Here is a 26065-nt window from a genome sequence, read left to right on the forward strand (position 1 = left end):
ACCGTACCCATACATACAGAATTAGCAACAAAACACAAAAATGTGACCTAAAACTACAAATTAAGATGCTCTTTATGTGTTTTCCAAAGGCAAATTCGGGTATATAAACACTAATAAATGTATTAAGATAATAATAAAATATCTGACAAATAAATTTTTTAAGAGGAAACACTTTCACAGGGCGTAATTAAAAAACGGAAAATCACTGTCACTAGTCCTTTTTGTATAAGACCACGGTTTTGCGATCAGTGCGCCTAAACGAACGAGATATTATCATTTGATATATTAAAACAAGGAAACCAGCCGTACATTGGAAAACTACAGATCAGAATTTTCTTCATCGGCATGTAACTATAGCTGTTTTAATAGAAGAAAGATACACAATATTACCCGAATTTACCTTGCCTATATCTATAGTAACTTACCAAGGGGGTTCTCAGGCATCTCTGCTGTAGAAAGAAATGATTGTGAAGTTGAAAACGTCTGTATGAAAATATTCATAGGACAAAAAGAACCGTTACATAGTTTTAGAATATACAAACATATTTATAAATGCTGCATGTGTTCAGTTGTAAAATAAACCATAGACATGACGACTTTAATATAATGGTGCAAATTTGTTGCTTTTCTCTAAAGTCAGTTCATTTTTTTATTTGTTTTTTTTGGGGGGGGGGATGGGTTGGTTGAGAGCATATGTTAGTTCTTGTTGTTCTATTCCCAAATATTTTCAAGTGCTCGGAAATAAGAGAAAGTTTTATTCCATTTTACTTAAAAGCAAATTTAATCAAAGCAAAACATATCTATTTAGAGCAGAGTCACATAGAATGCAATTTAAAATGCACAAATAATTAAAATATCAGAAAAAGATTAATTGATTAAAGAGCCAACTCGACTTATTTGTATCTGTACTTTTATTTGGAGAATCGAGACAAAAGCCCTAATAAAGTAGTGGTACACATTTAAAGGCATTTTATTTTAGAAATGCATTTCAAAATGTTAATAATTATTTATAGGAAAACAACCTGGCATCACTTTGTCGAGGTATGCCCTTATAAAATAAATGAGAATTTCGAGGAAAGAATTACACTTAAAAGAAGAGTAAGCTTATGTTGACTTTTTAAGAATTAATGTTTGAGAAAAAGCTGTGTATACATACTATCGCTAGGTACAGGAGACCCACCTTCCCTTGTGTCTATGAATTCATAATCAGCAGCAAAACCTTGTGCCTCGTAGTGTCTATCCGAATGAAATTCTATATACATGTATTGTCCACTGGATTCGAATGTTTCTTGGTTATGTGTATTATCACAAAATGTGTGCAGTAATTTAGCAGATTTATCACTGCCATCATATACTCTTATCATATCTCCATTTTCACCACAACTGATAAAATGAGAAAATAAAACAAACATAAATATATACTCAAAGTACAAATAAGATAAAACAAAATAAAAATACATTTTTGTTTCATTTCAACCACGGATTTATATTACATAATATAAATCCGTGTTTCGACTGAAAAGTGTTCGCAAATAAGGAAATAAAGTTAGTTTAAACTAAACTTAGCATACAAACAAATAAGATGGAAGCGAATTTGTTTACTTAATATATTCATTTATTTATGTGTATTTTCCAGTTCAGTTAAACTGTCATTGAATAAAGTAAACAGAATATTGTTAGTAAAACTAGTTTAGTGGACGGACTAATCAAATGATATGTCGGGCAATGACGTATAATGACTAAAGCATACATTAATTGTTTACTATGTATTGAACTGTTAATAAAAAGGGACTGCTAAAAACCTACCTGCGATTAGGCAGATTTATAAGTTTGAAAAGCACTTTCACACGTTCATTGACATTCCCCATGAACATAAACTGACAGTCGGATGACTTCGGATATTTTTGAGGATATCTTGGTGAGAAAAACTTTCCTTTCGTACGGTTCTGAATATCGTATGTACACTGGGTACCATACCGTAATATACCGTCTGTTTTGAAAGCACCTGGTTAATATTTAAAGAGAAGAAACTTCATGTTTTAAACCGGGTACATATTATAATCCGAACATTCCTCAAATTTGTTTTAAAAAAGTAAAAAAAAAAAAAAAAAAACAAAAACTTCAAAATAAAACGTCGAAGTATTTTGATTTTATACATCTAAATTAAAGCAAATACCAATTTAATTTTTACTTATCATACATACAAATTTAAATTAATCAGTTATAAATTGATAAATCAATCAAGTTATCTTTTACATCTAAGGAAATACAACTTCTGCGATATTTAGATCTCTCCTTTACTTGAATTACTTCCCCTGGACATTATTAAGTTCACAAAATATAAAAAAGTAAAACAGCAATATACTAGAGATAGAAACTAAATAGATAAAAATTCAACGTCTAAATATTTTTTTTTCTTCTATACTATACTATCAATTGAAATTGAAATATCACTTTTCCGCTTTCTATAATTTAATTGAATAGTTGAATGGTGGCATATTTTTACTAACAACATTTACATCTGAATTTAAAACACGCGCGTCTGCTACAAATATAATCGTTGTGCTTACTAATTAAAAAGTATAGCATTCAAACTCTTTGTAATTTCCCAGTTCACTTCTGCCGAAAATATATTATCTTCTTTCAATTGGATATGGCGACATTGTCATTGATTCGCAACTAAATATCCGGTTATCTTTAACCTTTGCCGTCCTGTCAGTCAACCGACGACACGCTAGGAGACAGAAATACCAAGGGATGTAACTGAATCACAACTTTAGGCTTAACTTGTTCGAGTTACGGAAATTGAACATGCCAAGACAAAACATGTGTTCTGTCCCGTATCACATAATACTGTTCTCCTTTTCCAGATAAATTAACATATTTCCAAAAATACATTCCGATCAGCATGTTGTTTGCAGAAATATGCCACTATTTATTTCATTAAAGTTTAATTATCTTTGATACATGTATGAATTATTTTATGAGATATCAAATCGCTTAACTATGCATCTAATTTAAATAACATTCATTAAAACAACATAAGTTCCTACTAACTAATTACCTAGTCATAATATTCTTGAAGCACACATTTTTTTATAATTTTTATTCTTTTTCGAAATCCTAAGCGTGCGAAACGTTAAAATAGAGCAGAAGGACAGAACAAGCATTGTTGAAAAAAGTTGAAGTGAAATATATAAAAACACATATAAAAGTTAAAATATTGAGTGTTTGTTGGAGCTTGCCTGTGTTACATCTACCGGGAACATGATGGTCAAAAGATGAGCCACACCTATCTATCCTATCTGACGGAAAACATGATACATAATTAGCTTCTTAGCTTACATAAATCAAAATATAAAAAAGTGAACGATTAACTAATGCTTATTTCTAAAGTAGTTCAAATGCGTTATTTATGTGACACTGGTTCGACGCCGACGTCGGACATTTTCTATTGCTATGTATAACTTATCACCGTATATATGTATATTAAAAAATCAAAAGGAATTATTATTCAACAACACCAATATGTTTGGAAAAGTAACATCCAACATTTCGAATGGTCTCTTTATAAAAGTTATAATATTAAAAGACTCTAACAGCCATGTTCTGTTCTCTCCAATCAATAAAATTTTCTGAGCATTAACACAAGGAATGATAATTATATGTGAACTTTGGTGGGATTTAACAAAAATATAAAAAAGTATGAACGTAAGATTTTTGATATTGATCCTAACAGTCTACTTCTAAATTTAAACCATAAGTCATAAAATGCAGTTGCAACTGTATAGATGGTATAGTCGATCTTTGTTTGTACAGATTTAAACATATATAGTTATGGTGGAGTTTTTTTTGTTCAAGTCCTCACATTGATTCTTGGAAACTCATTTACAATGCGACTTAATTCTGACAGATAAACAGAGTTATAAATACTGTCTGTTTAGGTTAAAAGAGGTGTTATGTTAGAATTATGTTTAAGAACTGTACAATAGAAATATGTTCCAGAAATATGATATATAACGAATAACAGTTCGCCAATTAATATATTGTTATCCAATTTAAATAAAAAAATATAACAAATACAACACAGAAATGTCTCTGTAATAACTAGACAGTTTATTATACAAAAAGTCGTGCAATTATATATCACACAGGCATTTTGAGCGGATGATTCTCTTTTCTATTTGGTAATTTTGTATCTTATGCTTATTGAAAGATGCATCTTTTTCGATTCCTTGTTTAAAACAAGGAAGTTTTGTATCGTTAATGCATCTTTGTTTTAAATAATTGAATTACTTATAATCTATTCGGAATCTGGGCGTATGTATGTGTTAAGTAATCAATTCGGAAACAAGATATTCGTGAATGCGCCATTACGCTTAATAGAGTAATTCTAAAGCGGATATTAACTTGGAAATTCTAGCGTAGATTAGATATTGGCACGTCGAAGTCATACAGTGAAATAGACCACTATGCCAATCATTTCAATTGAGTATCGTCCATCATGATATTGTAGTCAGTATTGTTCGTTCAGGATATGTTATAATAGTCTGCTCTTTTACTCATTGATTCATCAGTTGTGCAAAATTATCCGGTCGATTACACACATTATAAAGATCATTTATACGTCAGCTACCTACTGATATTTGATACATTGATAAAGTGAGATTTTTTATACGATGCAGAAAAAAATTGAATGCGACGTAATATAAAGAGCATCGAAACATGAGGACATCTGATTTGTACGAGGGGGTGGGGGCGTAGCCCCTGAGTATAAATCAGATTCCCGAGTGTGCTGATGTTCTCATAGGCAAAATAAATGCACGTTCCCTTTTGTCACAATATGAAACCCCAGAAAACAATAAACAATAAACGAGCATCTGAATATGATATTTTTATTGCTACCCCTTTCTCTGTCGTTACAATACGTAAACCCTAGAAAATTGAGCCAATCAGTGGACATGTTCTGGAGTGCGGGTAACTAACCTACTGTGCATGGATATGTATACGATTTAACTCTGACACATTTTCAATACTGACTTTACTTTGTTTAAACCACATCAGGAAATACTGACTTTACTTTGTTTAAACCACATCATTATATCAACTCAATGATAAGGAAACAAATATATGCAAAGCGCCTATTAATTTGCAAAAGTAACACTAGGCATGCGTTCGTAAGAATTTACGTGTTTTTTTACTGGTTGGGAAAGCGTCTTTCATTGAAAGAATACAACGACTTTGGCAGGATAAGAACATACAGTGATGTGGGACAAGCATTTCAGGGTCAACGCTCTTAACTACTCTGCCACGAACGCAATTATCAATAAAAGTAATAAAAACAAGTTAAGAAAAAATGCGGGTTTAAATTGAATGAATATGTTCACCTGCTTGGTCTACTACAAGTGTGTATTATAGCTTAGTATGTTTTGGAATTGATTCTTTGTTAAAATATTATAAACTATAATAAAGAAGCAAGACAGACAGTATAAAGAATGGTCAGCATGAGCGTACCTGCATACACTAGATTGTTAATATGGCTGCACAAACAGCAAAAAGGTAAAGTATTTATAATGTTTTGTTTTTGGCAGGCCTTGCACTGAAATAAGATTTGGACCCATTTTAAGCTTGAATTTTTCTTAACATACATGTAGTTGAAATCAATAATCAAGAGCTAGCCAGTAGAATTAAACATCTCTAATTAAACTATGACGTAAATAATTTGAATGAAATGCTTTTATTTTAATTCAGATTTTAATTGCAAATAAAATTAACTTCAAATCTTGTCTCATACTGGTATACTATTAATCAAGCCCGTAAGGCGCATTTTTTGTAAAAATAATTATAGAGATAAAGATGATGAGTAGTTAGCTTTATTTTGTTTTGATTTTAATCACATACTAATCGTTCTCTAGATGTACAGTGCAGCTGTGATAAGCTTCGAACCAACAACCTCTTGGTCGAGATATAAAACGGCTCAAGGTCACTGCTCGACCTGGAGTTTTGATTTTATGATTTCTTGTGCTGGAAATGTTCACAATAATATCTATGTCCGGGACTTTATCGTTCTTCTTTACACAAAAGTCTATTTTGATTGTAAATAACGGTTGATAACGTCAAAATAATAATTTTCATTTTTAAGAACAAATGGTTTTTAACCTTTAAAGTCGTGTGTAATATAACAACTATTTTGTCGCAGTTAAAAAAACGTCATAGCCTCGGCTGTGACTGAAAAGTCTCACTAACCTTAACACTTAACCTTAAAATCAACTGATGTAAATTGCGGAACGATTATGGGAAGGAAACATAATTACAGAAATGTCTAGTCGAGTAATTAACGCTAAGTTGACACACGGAATAAGTCCTATCTTATTTAAAGTAGGATCCAACAGACAGTTCAATTCAAGTGCTTTAAAAACAAGAGGGCCATGATGGCCCTGAGGTCGCTCACCTGTATATAGGCCCCCACCCCCCGGCCAATTTTTACCCACGGGCTTTTATTTGTTTATTTGAACAGACTTGGTAGACACCCATAAGAAGATGTTTCATGCTAAACATCTAAGTTCTAGCTCATTGGGTTTTTAAAAAAAGATTTTTAAAGTTTTTTCTATACACATATAGTTAAAAACAATGACACCCCTGGGGCAGGGCCAGTTTTGACCTCCGGGCTTTTATCTGAACAAACTTTGTAGATATTTACTTCAAGATGTTTCATGCTTAGTATCTAAACTCTAGCTATTTGGGTTTTTTCAAAGAAGATTTTTAAGTTTTTGCTATACACATATAAGGAAAATCAATGACCCCCCCCCCCCCCGGCGGGGCCAGTTTTGACACCCAGGGCTTTTATTTGAACATACTTGGTAGACACCCATTAGAACATGTTTCATGCTAAATATCTTAGCTCTAGCTCTTTGAGTTCTTTAAAAGAAGATTTTTTAAGTTTTTACTATATGCATATAGGGAAAATCAATGACCCCCTGGGGCGGGGCCAATTTTGACCCCAGGGCTTTTATTTGAACAAACTTGGTAGACACTCATTAGAAGATGTTTCACGCTAAATATCTTAGCTCTAGCTCTTTGGGTTCTTTAAAAGAAGATTTTTTAAGTTTTTACTATATGCATATAGGGAAAATCTATGACCCCCTGGGGCGGGGTCAATTTTGACCCCAGGGCTTTAATTTGAACAAACTTGGTAGACATTCACTAGAATATGTTTCATGCCAAATATCTTAGCTCTAGCTCTTATGGTTCTTTAAAAGAAGATTTTTTTAAGTTTTTTACTATATGCATATAGGGAAAATCAATGACCCCCCGGGGTGGGGCCAATTTTAACCACAGGGCTTTAATTTGAACAAACTTGGTAGACACTCACTAGAAGATGTTTCATGCTTAATATCTAAGCTCTAGCTCTTACGGTTCTTTAAAAGAAGATTTTTTAAGTTTTTACTATATGCATATAGGGAAAATCAATGACCCCCCCCCGGGGCGGGGCCAATTTTGACCCCAGGGCTTTTATTTGAACAAACTTGGTAGACACTCACTAGAAGATGTTTCATGCCAAATATCTAAGCTCTAGCTCTTAGGGTTGTTTAAAAGAAGATATTTAAAGATTTTTCTTTCGGTTGCCATGGCAACCAGAGTTCTGCATGGAATTAAATTCTTTGAACAATTTTTAAAGGTGACCACCAAAGGAACATTCCTGTGAAATTTGGATGAAATTGGCTCAGTGGTTTATGAGGAGATGTCATTTAAAGCAAAAGTTTACGGACGGACGGACGACGGACGGACGGACGGACGGACGGACGCCGGACGAAAAGCGATCACAAAAGCTCACCCTGTCACTTTGTGACAGGTGAGCTAAAAACAATCGGGATTTGCCCCACCGTACAATTTATGAATACAAGTATGTCTCTCCGACTGTTACTATTTATATGGTTATATTTTCAAAGCTAATTGATCTGAGCTTACATCAATGTCACTGAATATAATTCTTAGTATATAATAATAGGAAAAGTTAAAACATAAACTAAAACTATTTTTCAATTAATGTATCTTTTTTATTAGTAAATGATATGATATTATTATAATTTAGACTTTTTTTCTTTTTTGCCGCATAAAAAATTTGAAAATAGATGTATAACTTCATGTTCCATCGCCGCATATAAAGATAAAGTAAAATGAACAGATTTTGAGATGCTTCTTGTGACCACATCATTTGTAAAACATTAATATCAATGCATATATATTGCATCATAGTTTTGTCATTTTAAAACAATTATCTATCACAGTGATACAGCTTAACACAGCTATCTTTACACAACAATGCTTTAAGGTTGATTCTATATATGTGTTTGGTGTAGGTTAAATGCCTAACTTACCAGTATATATATTTGGATCTCTTTTATAACGAATAATTACTAAATAAAGACAATTAAATGTCTAATTAATTGACTGCAATATATTTTTTTCTGAGATTGATGCTAATTACAAACATAAAAATAGCAGCCCTGGTGTGCACTTGGAAATAGAAGTAACAGAAACCCGTCCGTGTTTTAATTAGTCCCAGCGAGATTTCCTGTCAGTAAAAGTATAAAACCTGTGATAATGTTTTCTCTAAAACGACGAACTTCCTCTCTCACAGGACTATCTCGATTAGAATGGCAATGACAGATAGGTCTATATTTGGTAAATGTATCGGGGGAAAAGTTGTAGCAACTGATCTATTACTTCATATACGACTCTACTTACTTTTATCTAAAAATGTAAAACGGCCTTTAAACCCGGTAAATCTTCTTGTCGACTCCTCGGTGTCTGTATGGAATTCCATAATTAGAGCGCGGCCGCTAGAATAGAATTTTTTATCCTCTAAGCTTGTTAGACTTCCACATAGTTCATCTTGGTGTCTTACGTTCTCATTTATCTCCCCTCGATCCAAATTCTTGTAAATTCGTAACCAATCCCTACATCTACAAAAGACAGAAACATAATGTCTTGTTCATTTTAAAATGTACTCGTTTAACTTATATTATCTACTTAAACGTTTTCATGGTATGAAAAGTAACACTTTAAAGCAAAAGCTAATTTCGAGATTTGGTGTTTTACAGTTTTTATATACACGTTTCTAATTAAACTAGACAGCTGTATATTTTACTCGGTAAACATAACGACAGCTATCAATCATTTTGTTCCCTTTTATTTATTTGGAGTTTGCATGCTTTCTCGCAGAGATCATTGATGGTGAAAAAATAGAAAAAAAAGAACAAAAAATTGGTATGCAGGATTTGTGATATATCACTGAGCATATCCGGAGTAGAAGCGGCTTGTATCCTATATTATCTGTTCACGAATGTCACACAGACTCTAGAGCTTCGTTAAGTTATTACATTAAGACTGATTACCAAATAATACCTCAGGGAAAAGGTTTATAAAAACACACATTTAGGAAAAGTAATGTTGACATTTATTGAACGGTGTGACGCAGCTTTTATTTGATTACAAACAGAGTTTATTACCAATGGAAAAAAATCCCAAAATAAGGCTGTGGCCAAATGTATTTTTCTCAAGGTCTTGTGTACGCTGAAGGATATCTTACTTGTCATTTGAAGGGTTAAATGGTAAACACATTGGTTTTCTATTTTCTTCATTTCGTCGTTTATTAGTTGTGTATGGATGTGTTGTTTTCTTATTTATGCAAGAAATTGTCTTTCTCTCTCAATTTTGACTACACTTATCAATTGAAACTTTGCTCAAGACAGTTATATCAGTTGTAAATTTACGCGAATATCAATAGATACGAGCACGTGCTAATTTAAAATAAAGTGTATAATGATTTAAAGTATACTGAAATTTCCAAGCTTTCCAAAATGTCATATATGCGAATATGTTGAGTATAAGATATGTTGAGTAAACGAGTGTTTGAAAATTAAAATGAAGTATTCATAAGCTAATCAGATACATTTTCAACACTGTTTGGTGGATATTATTTGTTTATACTGACACCATTCAAGCCTACTCCAGCTTTAGGCTTTAGCTTAACAATCTTTAATTCAAACAAATCAGCTTATCAAAAAGAACAGACTACATTTGTTTATAATAGACGCAACCAATAACACATTTTGAAAGTATAAAAAAACAAGTCTAGTTCTTTCTATTAGAAAACATCTCCTTCTCATTCGGAGGGGGGGGGGGGGGGGGGGGGGGGGGGGGGGGGGGGGGGGGGGGGGGGGGGGGGGGGGGGGGGGGGCTGATTTTGTAATTATAAAAAAAAAAAAAAAAAAAAAAAAAAACGTGTAGCATCATTACTTTATTACATTTCCTATGTATATAAATACTAATAGGGACAGAAATATAATTTCTCAGTTTGCTACTGCAAGAAAAAAAGATCGTATATTGACGATTGATTATTCTTTTAAATGATTAATTAGAATTTAGATCCAGCATCTAATCAATCTAGTCCAAATAAGTTTGATATACCTGATACATCTGAGTATCTTTACTTAGATCAGAACAATGTATATGTTTTCACACTTTTTCAACAATAGTATATTTTAAAAAGGGTTGGCAGGTTTTTGATTGCAATAATTATATCTGATCTACAATTCATTCTGACACATATAATAAATAGTTTATATCATCCTTCTAAATGATAAACGGAGAACAATTTCGTTCAACATACACCTATCTTAATCAATGAAGATAAAGACAAAGAAGTGGGCGGTTCTTAGAAGCATTCTGACATCACTTCAATGTTTTCTATTTACTGTCGCCTTGATTTTCCCGAATATCGTTTGCACGTGTCGCCTAGAAGCTTGTACCAGTCAGAATAATTTGTTTAAGGCAAAGTTTCTCGGAGTTATGAAGCTGATTTTCTTAAGCTGATTTCATTTCTCTCATTTTGCACGTATATAAAGTGCCACTTGAATATCTTATGTGACAAGCGAAACCACGAAGGTACTTTCTGTTTATAAAAATGTACTACTATATGCCACATTGCTCTTGAAACTACAGCACAATTTTAGGACGAATTATTCCCTCGACATATCCGAGATAGAAGATTGTGATAAAACCGAAGCATAAACCCTATTTCCAAACACTGTCTTTGTTTTATATCTAGTCTTTTTTGAAATAACTAAGTCAGGAATGCACTTCTATCATATTTATGAATTTTAAGAATACCGATATATCTTAATTATTTGCAGAGAACCTCTTTAGAGAAGATTTGGGTGTCTTTATTTGAACAACTACTGTTTGTTTTTCTATGTTGCCTTAGCCGGTTTTCATTGTATAAACCAACACAAAGTGGATTCAATCATCTTTAAAATCATAGTAAATGAAGCAAAATAAAGTACATAAGGTATACTATAGGTAAATAAGATTTAATTACAATGTTGCAAAATCAACTTTTTTGTGTAAAAAAGGAAACATTAAAGGTCTTAAAACCAAGAAAAGTTGAAATTCTTGCAGATTCGGTTTGAATGCCCCTTAAGCCAGTCCAAAAGTGAGTGTATTGGGGGTGTATGAAGTCTTGGGTTGCGAGTTACTTTCATTTTTTATCTACACACTCAGACAGTGTCTGTAATTTTCACCTTTTTCTGTTTTTAATTGCCCCTAAGGGATCACACCTTCTCTTAACATTTTATGCAAGATCCCTGAAACTTTAATCTTGTCTTTCATATAATTTGTCTCATTTCAATTGACTCAAATACTAAAACTTCATTACTTGTATTGAAGATGTATTTTCAGCATCGACTGTTTTACAAACAGATAGGGTGTCAGCAGTCTGGGTAAAATTCATTCATTTTGTCTACTAAATTGATCTAGGCAGCTTCTGTAATGTGTTTTTATTGTGTAACCGTATTACTTGTTATTACTTTTTTTACAGTTTTTAGTGATCACTTTCTTGCAATATCTCTCATATGAATACATTCATGTATGAAAAACATTTTATAAGTTAGGAAAATCAATAAGTCCCCGGTCTTGGTATACTGTAATGAAATACATTTACATTTACTTATATGATACTGTTTTAAATATGAGTTGATCTTGAGGCTTTAAAGATTGTCTTACATCATTGCATTGAAAACAACAATATTATTATAAGGTGTTTGGAATACAATTTTTATGTTATTACAATTAAAAGTTTTCAAAGTTGTATTTTTGATAAATTTGTAATTATTTGGAAAACAGAACAAGAAACCTATTTATTGCAGTGTATTATTTTTTGTTTGCATGACATATTTGGCTGTGAGATTTAACTGGCAAGTTAAGGTTTATATGCTATATGTTTTTTGCCAATATATATGTCAATATATATCTGGAAAAAGTTATCACTGGAAAGCACTAAGAACAGCAAAATTACTTTAAAATTGCATAAATGGTTTGATTGAGTCTGTACATGGGGGATAATGAAAAATACAACATCCCTCACGCCCCCTAGCACCGGCTTGAGCAGTACTCAGTTCTGAAAACAACTTAAAAGTCCTGGACTTAGTGATGAATGAACAGACAAAAACTGAAGTGAAGTATGTTGAAGTAAAACAATTGAGCTGCTCTTTTTGTATGAAGTAAATAGTGGATACTTAGTAATAACGCAGGGAGTATTTGATGAAATAATATAATTATACACTATATCGCACGTGCTTGTAAATCTAGGGAAAAAAGAAAATAAATCAAAGAACTATGCAGGATTTTGCAGTTTCATTAATAAATTCGTGAAACTCTTGCAATGTAACTTCAACTTATTTTTTTCAACAATTTCCTTTTACATAACAATGTTGTTTCAATTATAGTGGACTTACTAAAATAGAGAGACGAAAACTATATTGTACAACGCCATTTCTGTCCCGCGTCTTTTTCCAGAGGCAGATGCAAAAAAAATTTCTTATTCCAGGACGAATACTCCTAATAACGTGATTGCTGCTGTTTATCTGAACTAATATTTGCTTCATTTTTCCTCAATTTACATGATTTTAAAACTTTTACTTTCTAAGACAGACCATGTAGGAATATATCAAAACATTGTGAAATATGTCCAAATATTTGAAATATGGTGCAATATTTCAAATAATGATTATCTATGTAAATATATATATTGAAATATGACAAAATATTGTGCACTATATGAAAACAGCACGAGCGCATATATAATGAAGGAACTGTAGAAAATATCTAAACTGATTCAGATTGATAGTAGCTCAGACTATGTATACATTTATTTGCTTGACATAATATTTTCTTAATAACAATTAATACGTTCAAGTTGCACTGTCAGAATACCCGTTATTTTCCTTAGAAAATAAAGCATTTTCTTACAGAAAAACACATCTGAAAAAGAGGAACGGCTTTATAGAGTCAAGATTGACATTTAATAATGGTAGGAGACAATTAAACACACCAAATGAAAAAAGGTTGGCGTTGGAATTTAATTAAAAATCGAACATCGGTGCATTTATTTGATGTTTTAGCCATTTCGTGTCTATGAACATTTCAAAACAGAAAATTGAATTTCAAATGTACAATGTATAACTTGAGTGAAATGTTTATTTTTGTGTTTTGTGCTTTAGCAGTGAAAAGTACAATTTTGTGCGACCCGCCGAATGTGAATCAACTTCTTTCGACATATTTACTACACGAGAGAGGACTTTACAGTTATTTTATAGATATAGGCGTCCCTCTTTAATGACAGTCATTAGATTTTGTCTGGATAAACATTGTCTGTTTTCCTAGTATAAACAATAAAGAAAACATTGATGAAACCAAAGGTTTCCAACAAGAAATGCCCGCATGGTTTTAAAAAAGGACAAAAATGACAAAAATTTTCTTAACAAATCGACACACGAAAATGTTGATACAACTTTGTATTCAGCGACGAAAGACATTGTTTAATTAATGAATTTTATTGTTAAGAAAGAAATATTAACTTGTTAAAAATTTTTCATGACAGTTCTATTAAGCAAATGGAAGCCTGTCATCAAATAATTTAATAATCAGATAATATTAAAGCATATACTATGCTACAACAAATTTGTGCTAAACTTTCATTTTATTCGTTCATTAATTAGCGAAGCCCTACTTAATTTGTTTGGACTTTGTTATAAAAATGACACTAGTTTAAATAACCATGTTGACAGAATGAAATTAATTGGTTTAAATTAATACAATAATGGTAATATCTATTAATTTTAATTTAAAAAAAAAATACAAATTTTATGAATATTGTTTTCTTTTATTCTTTTTTTGTGTTTTATGTGCTATTTTAATACTGAGTTTTTACTACTCTTTTTTTATTAAATTGTAAAATAAATTTTAAGAATTCAATTGTCATATTGACCGACGATTATAAGTCAAAGCTTAACTGGAAAAAGTCAGTAAATTATGGTTTATCTTTCAATATATAATATTGTTTATTCTTAAAACCATGTACATGTACATTGTATTTTTCTTTATCATTTTTTAAATTATCGATCAATTGAATAATTCATTAAAATCTAATTTGTAACTTTGAATAATTCCTCGGCATCTTTACTTAACACGGATAACAAATTGAATAATTAAATAAAATGTTTCAAAGTTGATAATGTCATTTTAATACCATAAAAAATGTACCTTTTTTCTCAATTATTGTACATATCACGGATTTATATTACATATTAATCCGTGTACATATTTATTGTTTTTATCTCATATAGATAAAATGAAACATGCTATTGCTTTGTTTTTTTCTAATTGTAACGATATCAAACATCTACTCCAAAACCGGGAGAGACCGGACAATAAACGTGTGCGTACTATTCGCCGGTCACTAGTAAATCCTGGTCAAAATAGACCGGGAGAGACCGGCATTTACCGATAGGAGTGATAAAAAGATATATCTATAAATAGGTTTTTGGAATATTAGGTCATCAACTGATCATTCTAGGATACATGTACAACAATAACATACCATGACATGATAACCGACTGTGTACTAAAAATGATAAATAAAAAACCCCGAAGAGCGCGATTTTATTGACGGAAAAGGTTATTTCATTTTTTAATGTTTGCATTGCGAAAAATTCATTGTAACATAATCGCGACATTTCATTCTTATTTTTAATAATCAAGCACCCTCATACCGATCGGAATTTTCGGCTTTTATTATGACCGACTAAAAGGCTCGAGAAGTTGCTGTCGCCCTTTCACAAAATCTGATCTCATTCCATAAGAGCGCCGCGCTTCGGCGCGGACGCCAATAAACCATTTATGTACCTTGTTTCACAGAAAGCCAGCATCGTTTTTTAAAAAGGGACAAAAAGTACAAAGTTGTCTTCAAACAAATCGACACACTGTATAATATTTGTTAAAAAGATACATAAATCTTGTATTCAGTCGCTGAAATACATTTACGTTTAATTTCTTACATGATTTTATTGTTAAGTAAACAAATTGCACGAACTTAAAGTTAAATATTTACATGCCACAGTTCTATTAACGAAATGGGAAGCCTGTCGGATCAAGAATAAGTTTTGAATAACTCAAGAAAGATGAAATATTAAAGATATACTATGCTCAAAAAAATTTGTGTAAACTACTTTTATTGCAGAAATTCATTCAAGTCTAGGAAATGCCTACTGAATTTGTCGGATTTGGATAAAGAATGCACATGCTATGTTTTAGAAGCTGAAATCCTATTACAGCCCAAATGAAATTAATAGTTACTTAAAATAATGACATTCTTAATGGCATTATGCTGATTTTTAGAGATTAATATATGTAGACATTAAAACGTAAAGATTAAAGCAACTTTTCTGTTTGTCCTGAAATAATGTTAACATTTAAAAGAAACTTTAGCGAATTAAAATATTACATCTTATCGTTCATACTATTTCTCTCAATCAGAATTGACAGACAAGTACAGATTTAAATACAGGGATTATAGAAAGAGGAATTGCTTGGAGAGGATTGAAAATCACAAGTAGCTAAAAACTGAAGAATAGCATTAGCCGGTGCGTGCTGTAGGCGCGGAGGTAGATAACATATACCACTACCGTCCAAGAAATGACTCATTTGAACAGAGTGAACCTGTTTCAGTTTCAGTGTTGCTGAATGAGTGTCCTGTAGGGACTCTGTGTGTTTGCTATTAGTTTATATAGAGTTTGTAAGATGTAATGTAAATCATCCCTAATTGTCACTAGCAACGGTATAAGCAGTTTCAAGCAATCTTCGACACTAAATGCACAAACTAGTAGTAGTAGTCATTAAGTTGCAAGACTAGTAAACGACATATTCTTTACTTTATATTATACAGAGTGTATAATAGAAGACGACGTAAACGGAATGCAGCCACCGAAAAAACAACGATTATGGATTCTAGCAAGGTCTTTCTTATTTTTCTCTAAATATTTAAATGGTTAAAGAAAAATGTCTTATTTAAGTAATGTATATTTCATAATCCTTGTATCCTATTACTTCAATTTTTAGGATTTTACTTCATTTAATCACTAATTTTATAATTAAAAGCGCGACGATACAACTGATAATGATTGCTTTGATTGAAAGACACCGGTACTATATCAAATATATTGTACTTGTTTAATGAAGATGGTTTGTTGTTTCATAAAACAAGAACAAAATACTTAAATCCAATGCTAGAGTCGATGTTATAAAGACCTCACTATTTAAAAAGCTCATACTTACTGTGTTTGACTAAGACCAATCGGTACTGGGCCTTTGAGATCCATATCTAAAAATTTGATTTCAACAATTTCGTTGACGTCACCGACAAAGTTGTACAGGATACAGTTAATCCCTCTTTGGTACGGAATCGGGTAGTCTGGAGAATGAAATTGGCCAGTAGATAGTCCGTAACTTTGGAAAGTGACACACTCACACGCTGAAAGAATCAACAAAAAGCAATGTCAAAATTAATAAACAATATTGATTCTCTACGTCAATTCCTACTTGGATTTCACAATTAATGAATACTGACAAAATAAGGAATGATTCTGCACAATATTTACTTTCTATAATCTATCTTATCGGAGTTTCCTTATACTTAAATTCAAAAAGTGTATAAATATATCATTTTACGCCAACGCGCTTGTTTTATGTAGAACATGGCAATGTTTCAACACCTTTAAAATGTGATTTCTTACTTAGACAATATGAGGAAACTCAGAGTATCACTTGCATGCAGTATTAACACACACAAAAAGCTATTAAAACAAGGACTTTGTGTCTCCTCATACATCTTGTGTTTGACAGCATTATAAGGCCATTTATAACCAGTATCGAAATAATCGAAATACGAGCTTTATAAATTTCCTTCCTATATTTGTATAACACATAAGAATATATTCCCGTTATAAATCAAAGGAAATACATCTGCCTGTCGAAATATCTATTACATTTTTAGATTGTTTATTGAAACATTGTCATTCTGTATTCGCATGTGTACAAAAACTTTCATTACACGTTAAAAGAAAATGGATGTCACTTTTGTTTCATTGCATTAAAGCGTAAAAGAATAGACTTTGTATTTGTAAATAACTAAGAGCCTTTAACAATTTTTTTTTGAATTGCCAACCTTTATACTATTCATAAATCAATATCGAGTATGTTTAAGATAAAAAAAATGCAAAAATGATAATTCAGTTTTATCTCGCTTAAAATCTGTCACTTTTGTGTTGTGTAAATATTTAACTTTTAAAAATTAAATTTCAAATAGTAATTTTGATTGTCCATACACAAGTAAATCTATATAAAATAATATCACCAGGTCACAATGTATTTAAATGTTTTGTCTAAATATGTTATACATTTCAGAATAAGTATATGAACTACAGAGCAAAAATATGCAAAGTAAGCAGAGAAGATAATCTTCAAATGGTCCTTTTCCTCCGTTATGTTACCTTTAGGTTGATTGTAATCACTTTCAATGTTTAGACAAGCGTCCGATGCTGCAAATAAATGGTCGTCATTTCATATTAAATACATGTTATTTACACACATATTGATACAAATCTATTAACATTTCAAGGTTAAAATTATCCATACAGTTGCAGTAAATCCTTCATTAGGTAGCGACTAAGTCTGTCATTGATATATTAAATTAATATATAAATCTACACATGTATTGTACAATGCAGTTAAAACAAATGTTCACTTAATTTTCTTTCAGTGCCTTTCATTGGCTATTCATTTTGGCAATTTTAATGTACTTTGACTTTTCAAAAACCGAAAGTCGATATGCCCATACAAAGAAATTTTAGATCCGCAAAGGAGAGGGTTCAACGATTGAAATCACGAAACGATTTCATTGAAGATGACATAAATAACAACATTGAATCAGTTTAAGGAATCATTTTTATGACAATCAGACAGCACAAAAAACCTAAAACATTATAATAAGCATAAAATATAGAAACATTTTTTTAAAGTGCTTTTTTTCTTTGATCTAAATTCAGGATTACTTTCCGGCTTAATGAACTCATTACTGTCACCGTTGAAGAAAAGGAAATCTTCACGTACAGATGATTTTGTTTTCAAGAAGAAAAATAATCCAATCCTATATAAAGAATGATTTCAATAACAATAGATAATAATAAAATGATAATGAAAATAATGATGATGATGATGATGACAAAAATAATAAACATTAAATATGTTTTTCAAACCGAAACACGAAAGCTTTATTACAAGATTAGCATAACTAATTTTTGTGAAGCATCGTTATTTCAGAGGAAACCCATCATTTCAGTTCTCATAGGAAACTGATTATTTCTAAAATTTAAATACTTTAACCCGACTACATTCCCAAGTTACTACAAAAACAAGTGTAAAAGGAAAAGTTTTCTGAATTCATCTTAAAATTTGGAATCTGTTTCCCAGTTTAGGAAACCATTTCAGATCATTCATATAAAAAATATTAACAAGTATGGGCAAACTGAGGAGGATGATAAATTTAAAACAAACACGCCTATTTGTCTTCATTTCCTGGAGTACAGACAAATAATGGCCTGTCTAGTGATGTGATTTATAATGTGTTATACCAATTCAAACTCACAAAAACATCTGAAGGCACCAGAACACAAACAAGCATCCTAACTGATCAATAATGTGTTTTTGAGTTTCAAAATGATCTAAGGGATATTTTCCTCCCACTAGGGATTCTATCAAAGGATCAAATGCATTATTCTGTATTTATAAGGCAAAACATTTGATAATATACCGGATAAAATATTATTTCAATCTCCACTTGTTGCACAGACAAAATATGGAAACGTCCATATTAAGTAAACATTTTAGGTCTGTTGATTTTGATTGCAATGCTCAATGGAATATTTCATTTATTCTTTCATGTGCAGACAAGCTTTGATTAATGCTTTTATGTGCATCAACCTCGAATTACTCTATAAATATGCAGATGATCTACCAGATATTTCAATAAATGCAATATTACTGCCAACCGCAGAATTATTATTGCTATTCCATAAGGTATAAATGGTGAGGTCAATGTTTTTATAAAGATCATGTTTATCGTCAAAACTAAATATTCCAGTGTTGAACGTTGCGCTTTAAAGCATCGATATTGATTTTTACATGGCTTTAGTGTCAAAAATTTACCCGTGTACAAAATACAGAAGGTGCCATGTTACAATTTTCATTTAAATCGCATTGAATGACAAAGTTTATTTTGAGTGACCGTTAAAATGTCTATTCCGTTTGTATCATTTGGGTAACAATGCGTTAGTTATACTAGATCATTTGTACCATTGTATAACAATATATAAACAACTAATCATGCTACCAAGGAAAACAAATGTCTCCCCCGATTCCCCCAAAAAGCATGGTATGCAAATATATGCAAATATGATAATGTTTACAGTGAGAAAGATATTATATATATTTCATTGACATCCAATCAGCATTGATACTCTGTATAAACTTAGCCAGGAACAGTGACATCGAGTAAAACATATTCCCTCGAGACATTTATGACAAACGTCTTGTTCATTTTTATATTATCATTTAAAAAGCCCGCATTGACACACATATGACTACTTTGTAATTAAATGCATACATAATTTTGGAGAGCGTTCATTTAAAGTGTTCCTTTTGAAAACTACTTTTGAAAATGCACTCGTCAATATGTTGTTGTTTTCCATGTTAGGTAAGTTGTTACAATCTATATGTAAACTTGTTACATAAAGGCGGGAACCGTCAATTAAAAATTCGATTAAGAGGCATATTATGTGCTACAATAAAAATAGTAGGCATCCAAGATCGCATTTTTCAAAAGTAATATTTAAAAAGAACACTTTACATGTCTGGAATTTTGGCAACGAACGTCTTCTATATAAATTCCTGCTAATAGCAAAGTTAAATACTTGGGAATGCCAATATTTTACCTCTTTTTCTTAAGTTGAAAATAATTTGAAAATATAAATGGATGAATGTCCTTTACTTTAAAGCTTTAATAAGTATACTTTTTTTACAAAATAATACCATACTTCAAAGGAAACAACATATCAACCTTATTTAAATCTTTTGATTCTCCCAGGATATAAAAGATATACTATATATGTTGATTGCATCAAATAATGTCGGATATGGCGGTTAGTATCACTATCAAGAGTAATGTGCAATGTCTAAAAAGACACTTTGATTTCTAAGATATTCCTTACACTACGTTTTTTTTTTGTCAACATAACTTACTTAAAATTGTACTTAAAATTGCACTTTCAACAGTTTCTACATATTCTCCGACGAAATTCCATATTTTCCATGCATGTATTCTAGGCTAAATGAGGGTCAATGAGCCCAGCCCTTTCAGGTCATGACAGTACGGACACCCCATATTCTCATACAAAACACAAAATATATATTAAATCGTTATCCAAGCCCTGGAAACATTTATATACATGATCATATTTAGGAAATAATAATTATATACTTACATGGATCTATACCTTGTGTTTGTACCAGAAAGGAAACGATGTACAGAAACAAACTTTCATACCAATACACCATCTGAAAAAGAAATGGCTTATATTTCAAACCTTTATCATTATCACGTTATAAACATCCTAATAGTTAAAAATGTTGAAAACTGAATAACGTTTTTATTGTATGTTTACTTTATGGACAACATATGACTAGTTTTTCTAATTGATAATTAATTTAACATAAAAGCAGATATAAAAGTACAGTATTAGTAATTCAATTTATTATACATGTTACTTACATACCAGGAATAACTTGTCAAATAGGCATAACATGTTAAATCATTGGCGTTTCTTGCAAACAACATACGAAGTCTATATAAACACCTAACAGTGTGTGTACAATAACTTAACATTATGTTCATATGCAACGGATTCATCTGATGATGAAATTTACATTACAATACCAGATAGGATATCATATTATAATAAGGCTAAATATTTACATATGTATGGCTTTCTGTTTCCTCTCTGTGGACGAATATAAAATAATAACCAGTTCCCCAAGTAGCCTACAGTGTAATACTAATGGGAATACTATACATGTCTCTATTTTACTATACTGTAGGAAAATGAATATTAAGAATAGAAAGGTTCATTTGGATTTATTAAATGACTTGCAAAATGAAAAGGTGAAAGCTATTTCTAGTCTGTATATTGTATTACAATCATAGCAAGCTCAACTTTACATCCTCCATCGCAAAGAGTCAGGGAAGATATGTTTTAAATACGAAAATGTCAACCTAGACTGAGAACGCAGGTGGTGGCCCCTACACGTGGTGAGTTTTCTGTATTTATTTTGATGTTAAATGTACATAACACGCCGCTAATACATCAAAAATAACCTATACCAGACACATTATCAACCCATTGCAGCAGCCTAAGACAAATATTAATAAATAAAAGAAGAAACTGTGTAAACATGTCTAGGTCTGTGTTCACAATGAAAAACAATATTGCGTGTCGAGGAACGCTCATCTGATATGAACTGATCATACCCGGCGTCAACAAATTCTCAACGTAATTGCAGCCCTTTTGAGAATCAGGTTATAATTATCATTAATGTTACTGAAGCGCTATTCGAGGGTCAAATTATAATTATCATCAACATAACTGGAGTGATCATAAAAGATCATTAACATTTTCTAGAGAGTTAAACACATAGTGAACTGGCCATTTCCCTCTTCTGAAACAAAAGTACCGATTTTCGGCTGTTGCAATATTATTTGTCATCACACAAAATATCCATTCCATTATGCTATTAAAAATAGGTTTTGATTGACGTAATTCTAAACATCTCCTCCATTCTACAGTCTATTCATATCCCTACGTCACGTGACGCTACTATACAGATAAAGGGAAGTATATGCTTGGCATGTGAGGTCAACGAATACAGGTGTATGTATGAATGTTTTTATCATTAAACACAAAAAATTATGAAGACAAATTAAAAATATACATGTATGAATATGTGTATGCAGGATCCGAATGATGACATAAGAATGCAATTTATCGCGTTAAATTGAGCTGACCCAAAAAGTTTCAAGATAAAAACGCAGACAAAAATAGGCCCTTACTATTATTCAACAACGTATTTTCTATCATTTATAATGAACTGATATAAGTGCATTGAACTGTTTTAGAATAAAACGTTTATGAAAGACAACGGATACGATGTGAAAGTAATGCATGGTTCATTTTGATGTCCATTCTTTTAGTACACACACCTGCTTACGGAGATATTTGTTTGAAATGCATGTAGTCCATTTGAGTGTTGAGGCTGGTCCAGTGTTTTGATAACATTCGCCAGTTTTTATTATCGAATTGATACTGAATTCCGAAAACTAGCGTTAATCTTTAATACAACGCTTGAAAAAACATTCAAAAGTACGTAAGAAGTATGCATTAAACTGACGTAAACAATGTTATAATTACTGTATATGCAAGTTTATTGCAGGGTTCCTCAGAGACAGTTCTATATATGGTGGAAGTCTGGTGCAGTAATACTGGCGGAGAAGAACAATATATTGACACAAATTGAATAAAGTGTAGCCGCAGGAACACAATTTAGTGAGACAAACATCAGAAGTAATAGGAAATTGAAAACACTCCTCCAGATAGCATTAAGAATGCTTTGGAATAAGTAATCGGCAAAGTTTCTCACGAACAAATGAAAAATCCCTTAAGTATATGTATTAACATGTATAGTTAATGTGTAAATAATTTGACGCTTTAATGTTTCTCTCTTCTGGTTACCAGTAATAAATATAGCCGAATGTTCCTAGAACAGAGACCGTAAGAAAACAGAATGAGTAATGTTAGATTTTAATAGTTTTGTAAAAATGAAGATATGAGAACCAATTTTTAAAATGTGTCAAATCTAAATGTTATTTTTCACAAATCCACACAGCCTACGAGAGCGTAAAAATAAATAAAATCCAATACAGACTCATTAAAAAAAGGAAACGTTGCAAAAATTATTTCTTTTGAAGAGCTTGGGGAAAAAGTAATGCTTAAGTTTGAACATGTGCGTTAAGAAATATTGAAAACAAGAAAGTAAGGATAACAATGATGTTAGTTAATGTAGCATGTTCCCTGACAGTTATAATCAAGGCGTTTCTCTACATGATATTCGTGACTACAACAACAATTATATGTTCTGTCATTCCGAGACAAGAACTCCTCTGACGTTAGTTGGCTGGAAACTGGCTTCAGGAAATATCAATTTAGCATTGAAAAAAAAATAATGCAGACCAACAAGTTAGACTTAATGTGAATTAGTCATAGAACATGTATAATATTAAATACTTAAAAGAATGTACAACAGTGTAACACTAAATGTAATTACAGTTCATGTAACATTCATAAACATTTGAAAGCGTTACTATTGTCTTAAGAGTACATGTATAGCTATGAAATATTTACTTGCGTCTTTCCATTTTATTTGCCAATTTTCGAATACGATAGTAAAGAATTCGACATATTTTGTAGATTAAATCGACTGTTTAAATTCATGATAATAAAAAATATGTAGACTTTAGTTATAAAAAGATTATATTTTCTTATTATATGACCCAAGAGACACATTTATATTCTCAGTGTAGCAAATTGTATATTTTTTGAAAGGAAGCGAATTCACTAATCAGACATCAAAGTTTCTTTAAATAAATTTTAGATATTTTGGACCAAGCGCTGTTTCGGAAGTTAAGTCGCGTCACTAAATCTGATAATAGCAGCTGAGATCAAAATCCACAGGAAGTGTAACCTTAGACATATATTTGCGAATAGGAATAAGCACCTGCTTCCACGAGATTCATGAAGAATAAGTTAATGCTCACTATTAGCAGAATATACTTCTTAAAGAAGTCCGTAAAAATCGTGCTACGCATCTCTCATAAATATTTGTTGATTTTTTTAGATTATAAACATGGCTTGTTTCATTAAGATCAGGAAGTCCTATAAAATAAAGCTATGCTGAAATCTCTCATATATGTGGCTTCCATCAGACAGTTTTTTGTTAAATTCCTCACGTTCTTTAAACCGTCATTGCGTTTTCCAGTGGCCATTCAGCTCTTAACATTTCTTAAGTAATGACAAAAATAACGTTTTTTATCCGGCTTAATAACGATAAAGTAGCGAAATACACAATCAATCTTTCTTCAGTTGACTTTGATAATGTATTACAGAAGCAATAGGAAACGTCAAGACGAGATTTCGCTTCAGTCTTTGGTCGTAATGCGTGACTTGTTTTTCTTAATATGTCGTAAACATTTCCATTTAGGTTGATTGAATCTTCCATTATTTCGGCGTGCCTTCTGCATTCGAATGTCAGTTCCAGCACTTTTGTAAATGAAATATGAAGACAGGCACATCTCGAGCGCAACAGCTTTATTACATATCTTAGAGAGAAAAAAGACATGTAATTGATTTTCTGTTCCGAATCATTTGAACAAAATGTCGAATTGAAAAAGTAAACTTTGTAATACCGGTTATAAATCAAACAGATTAAAGTGTAATTGTTTAAATTTTACGATATAACGCACAAAACTTTGGGAAAAAATGAACGAGAATGCAAAATGGCAAAGTAATCTCAAGTAATCAATTAAACGAATCAACATGATATTTAAAGTTACACAAATTCAACTACATCACATTACATTTGCGATTCAGCTCCTTCATAATCAATGATTTACGTTACACAATTTCTAAGAAGTACTTTCCAATTTCTTCGAATACGCAGCATGGTTCTTTCTTGTTTTGATTAACATCAGTTTTTATATTTTATTCCTTTCAATTGTTGAATGTCATTTTTAATCAACGAGAAATCGTCGAAATACTTTCGGAATGTAAAATTAAAAGAAAAGCGTTAAAGTAAACAATGAAGTATAGAACTTCAATTTTTGTTAACGGATGTCTTTTTTTATTTCCTAAAATGCCACATTTTCTTTTGCACAAATCAAATCAACAAAAAAAAAGAAATGACTAAAAGCGATGACTCACGTTGCGTAACAAGCTTAAAACACAAACATTCAAAGCAAAATTAAATTCGGTGAAAGATTTTTACAGATGTAATTGAACTGAATACATTTGTAAATCGATCAGATGTCTTTATTGTTAATTTAATAACTATATTAATATAATATTAAGCCCAATCATATGCAAGTTAAATTGTACCCTTTTCGACATAAAATGTGAGCAGTAATTTACAAAACATGTCTGGACAGAAAGATGACTTATGAATTCTAATAAAATATTTTAGGACTCACAGACACATAATTTCTAGTAATATGACAGAAGCTAGACTTGTGCATTTTTTATTCCAAGAAAAGGTAACAAAACTTCTTTGACAGTAAGCAAATTTTCTTATTTCATATCCGCCGAATCACCAATCAAGGACACTTGTTTTGAGCCAGATTTAAATTCCGTTTGTTCTAGATATGTTCATGTCTAACGTATATCTAATGTAATTTAAGAATATTTGAATTAGATTTAAAAAAAATAAAATATAACGTTTTCCATCAATGCACAAACAAATGTATGCGATCAAATTTAACTGGTTTGTTTAAGGACTGATTGACATATCA

At 31.3% G+C, this 26065-nt stretch overlaps 1 protein-coding gene across 5 annotated transcripts in view; it reads right to left on the reverse strand.

Annotated features, from left to right (window-relative positions):
* Positions 1–1109: 1109 nt before the first annotated feature.
* Positions 1110–26065, reverse strand: part of LOC132726261 (suppressor of lurcher protein 1-like) — a 60337-nt gene continuing 35381 nt past the window's right edge. For 2 of the 5 annotated variants that reach the window (XM_060711543.1, XM_060711542.1), the window contains exons 3-9: positions 20937–21009; positions 17889–17936; positions 16675–16870; positions 8749–8966; positions 3246–3305; positions 1807–2005; positions 1110–1383 (exon numbers count right to left, since the gene is read on the reverse strand). In XM_060711543.1, coding sequence (XP_060567526.1) covers positions 1125–1383; positions 1807–2005; positions 3246–3305; positions 8749–8966; positions 16675–16870; positions 17889–17936; positions 20937–21009 — 1053 coding nt within the window. In that variant the 3' untranslated portion in view covers positions 1110–1124. The remainder of the gene's footprint in view (positions 1384–1806; positions 2006–3245; positions 3306–8748; positions 8967–16674; positions 16871–17888; positions 17937–20936; positions 21010–26065) is intronic. The other 3 variants (XM_060711544.1, XM_060711545.1, XM_060711546.1) reach the window with 3 other exon arrangements.

This window comes from Ruditapes philippinarum, unplaced genomic scaffold, assembly GCF_026571515.1.
Source record: "Ruditapes philippinarum isolate M1 unplaced genomic scaffold, ASM2657151v2 ctg2126_1_1_1_1, whole genome shotgun sequence".
Classification (NCBI taxonomy): domain Eukaryota; kingdom Metazoa; phylum Mollusca; class Bivalvia; order Venerida; family Veneridae; genus Ruditapes; species Ruditapes philippinarum.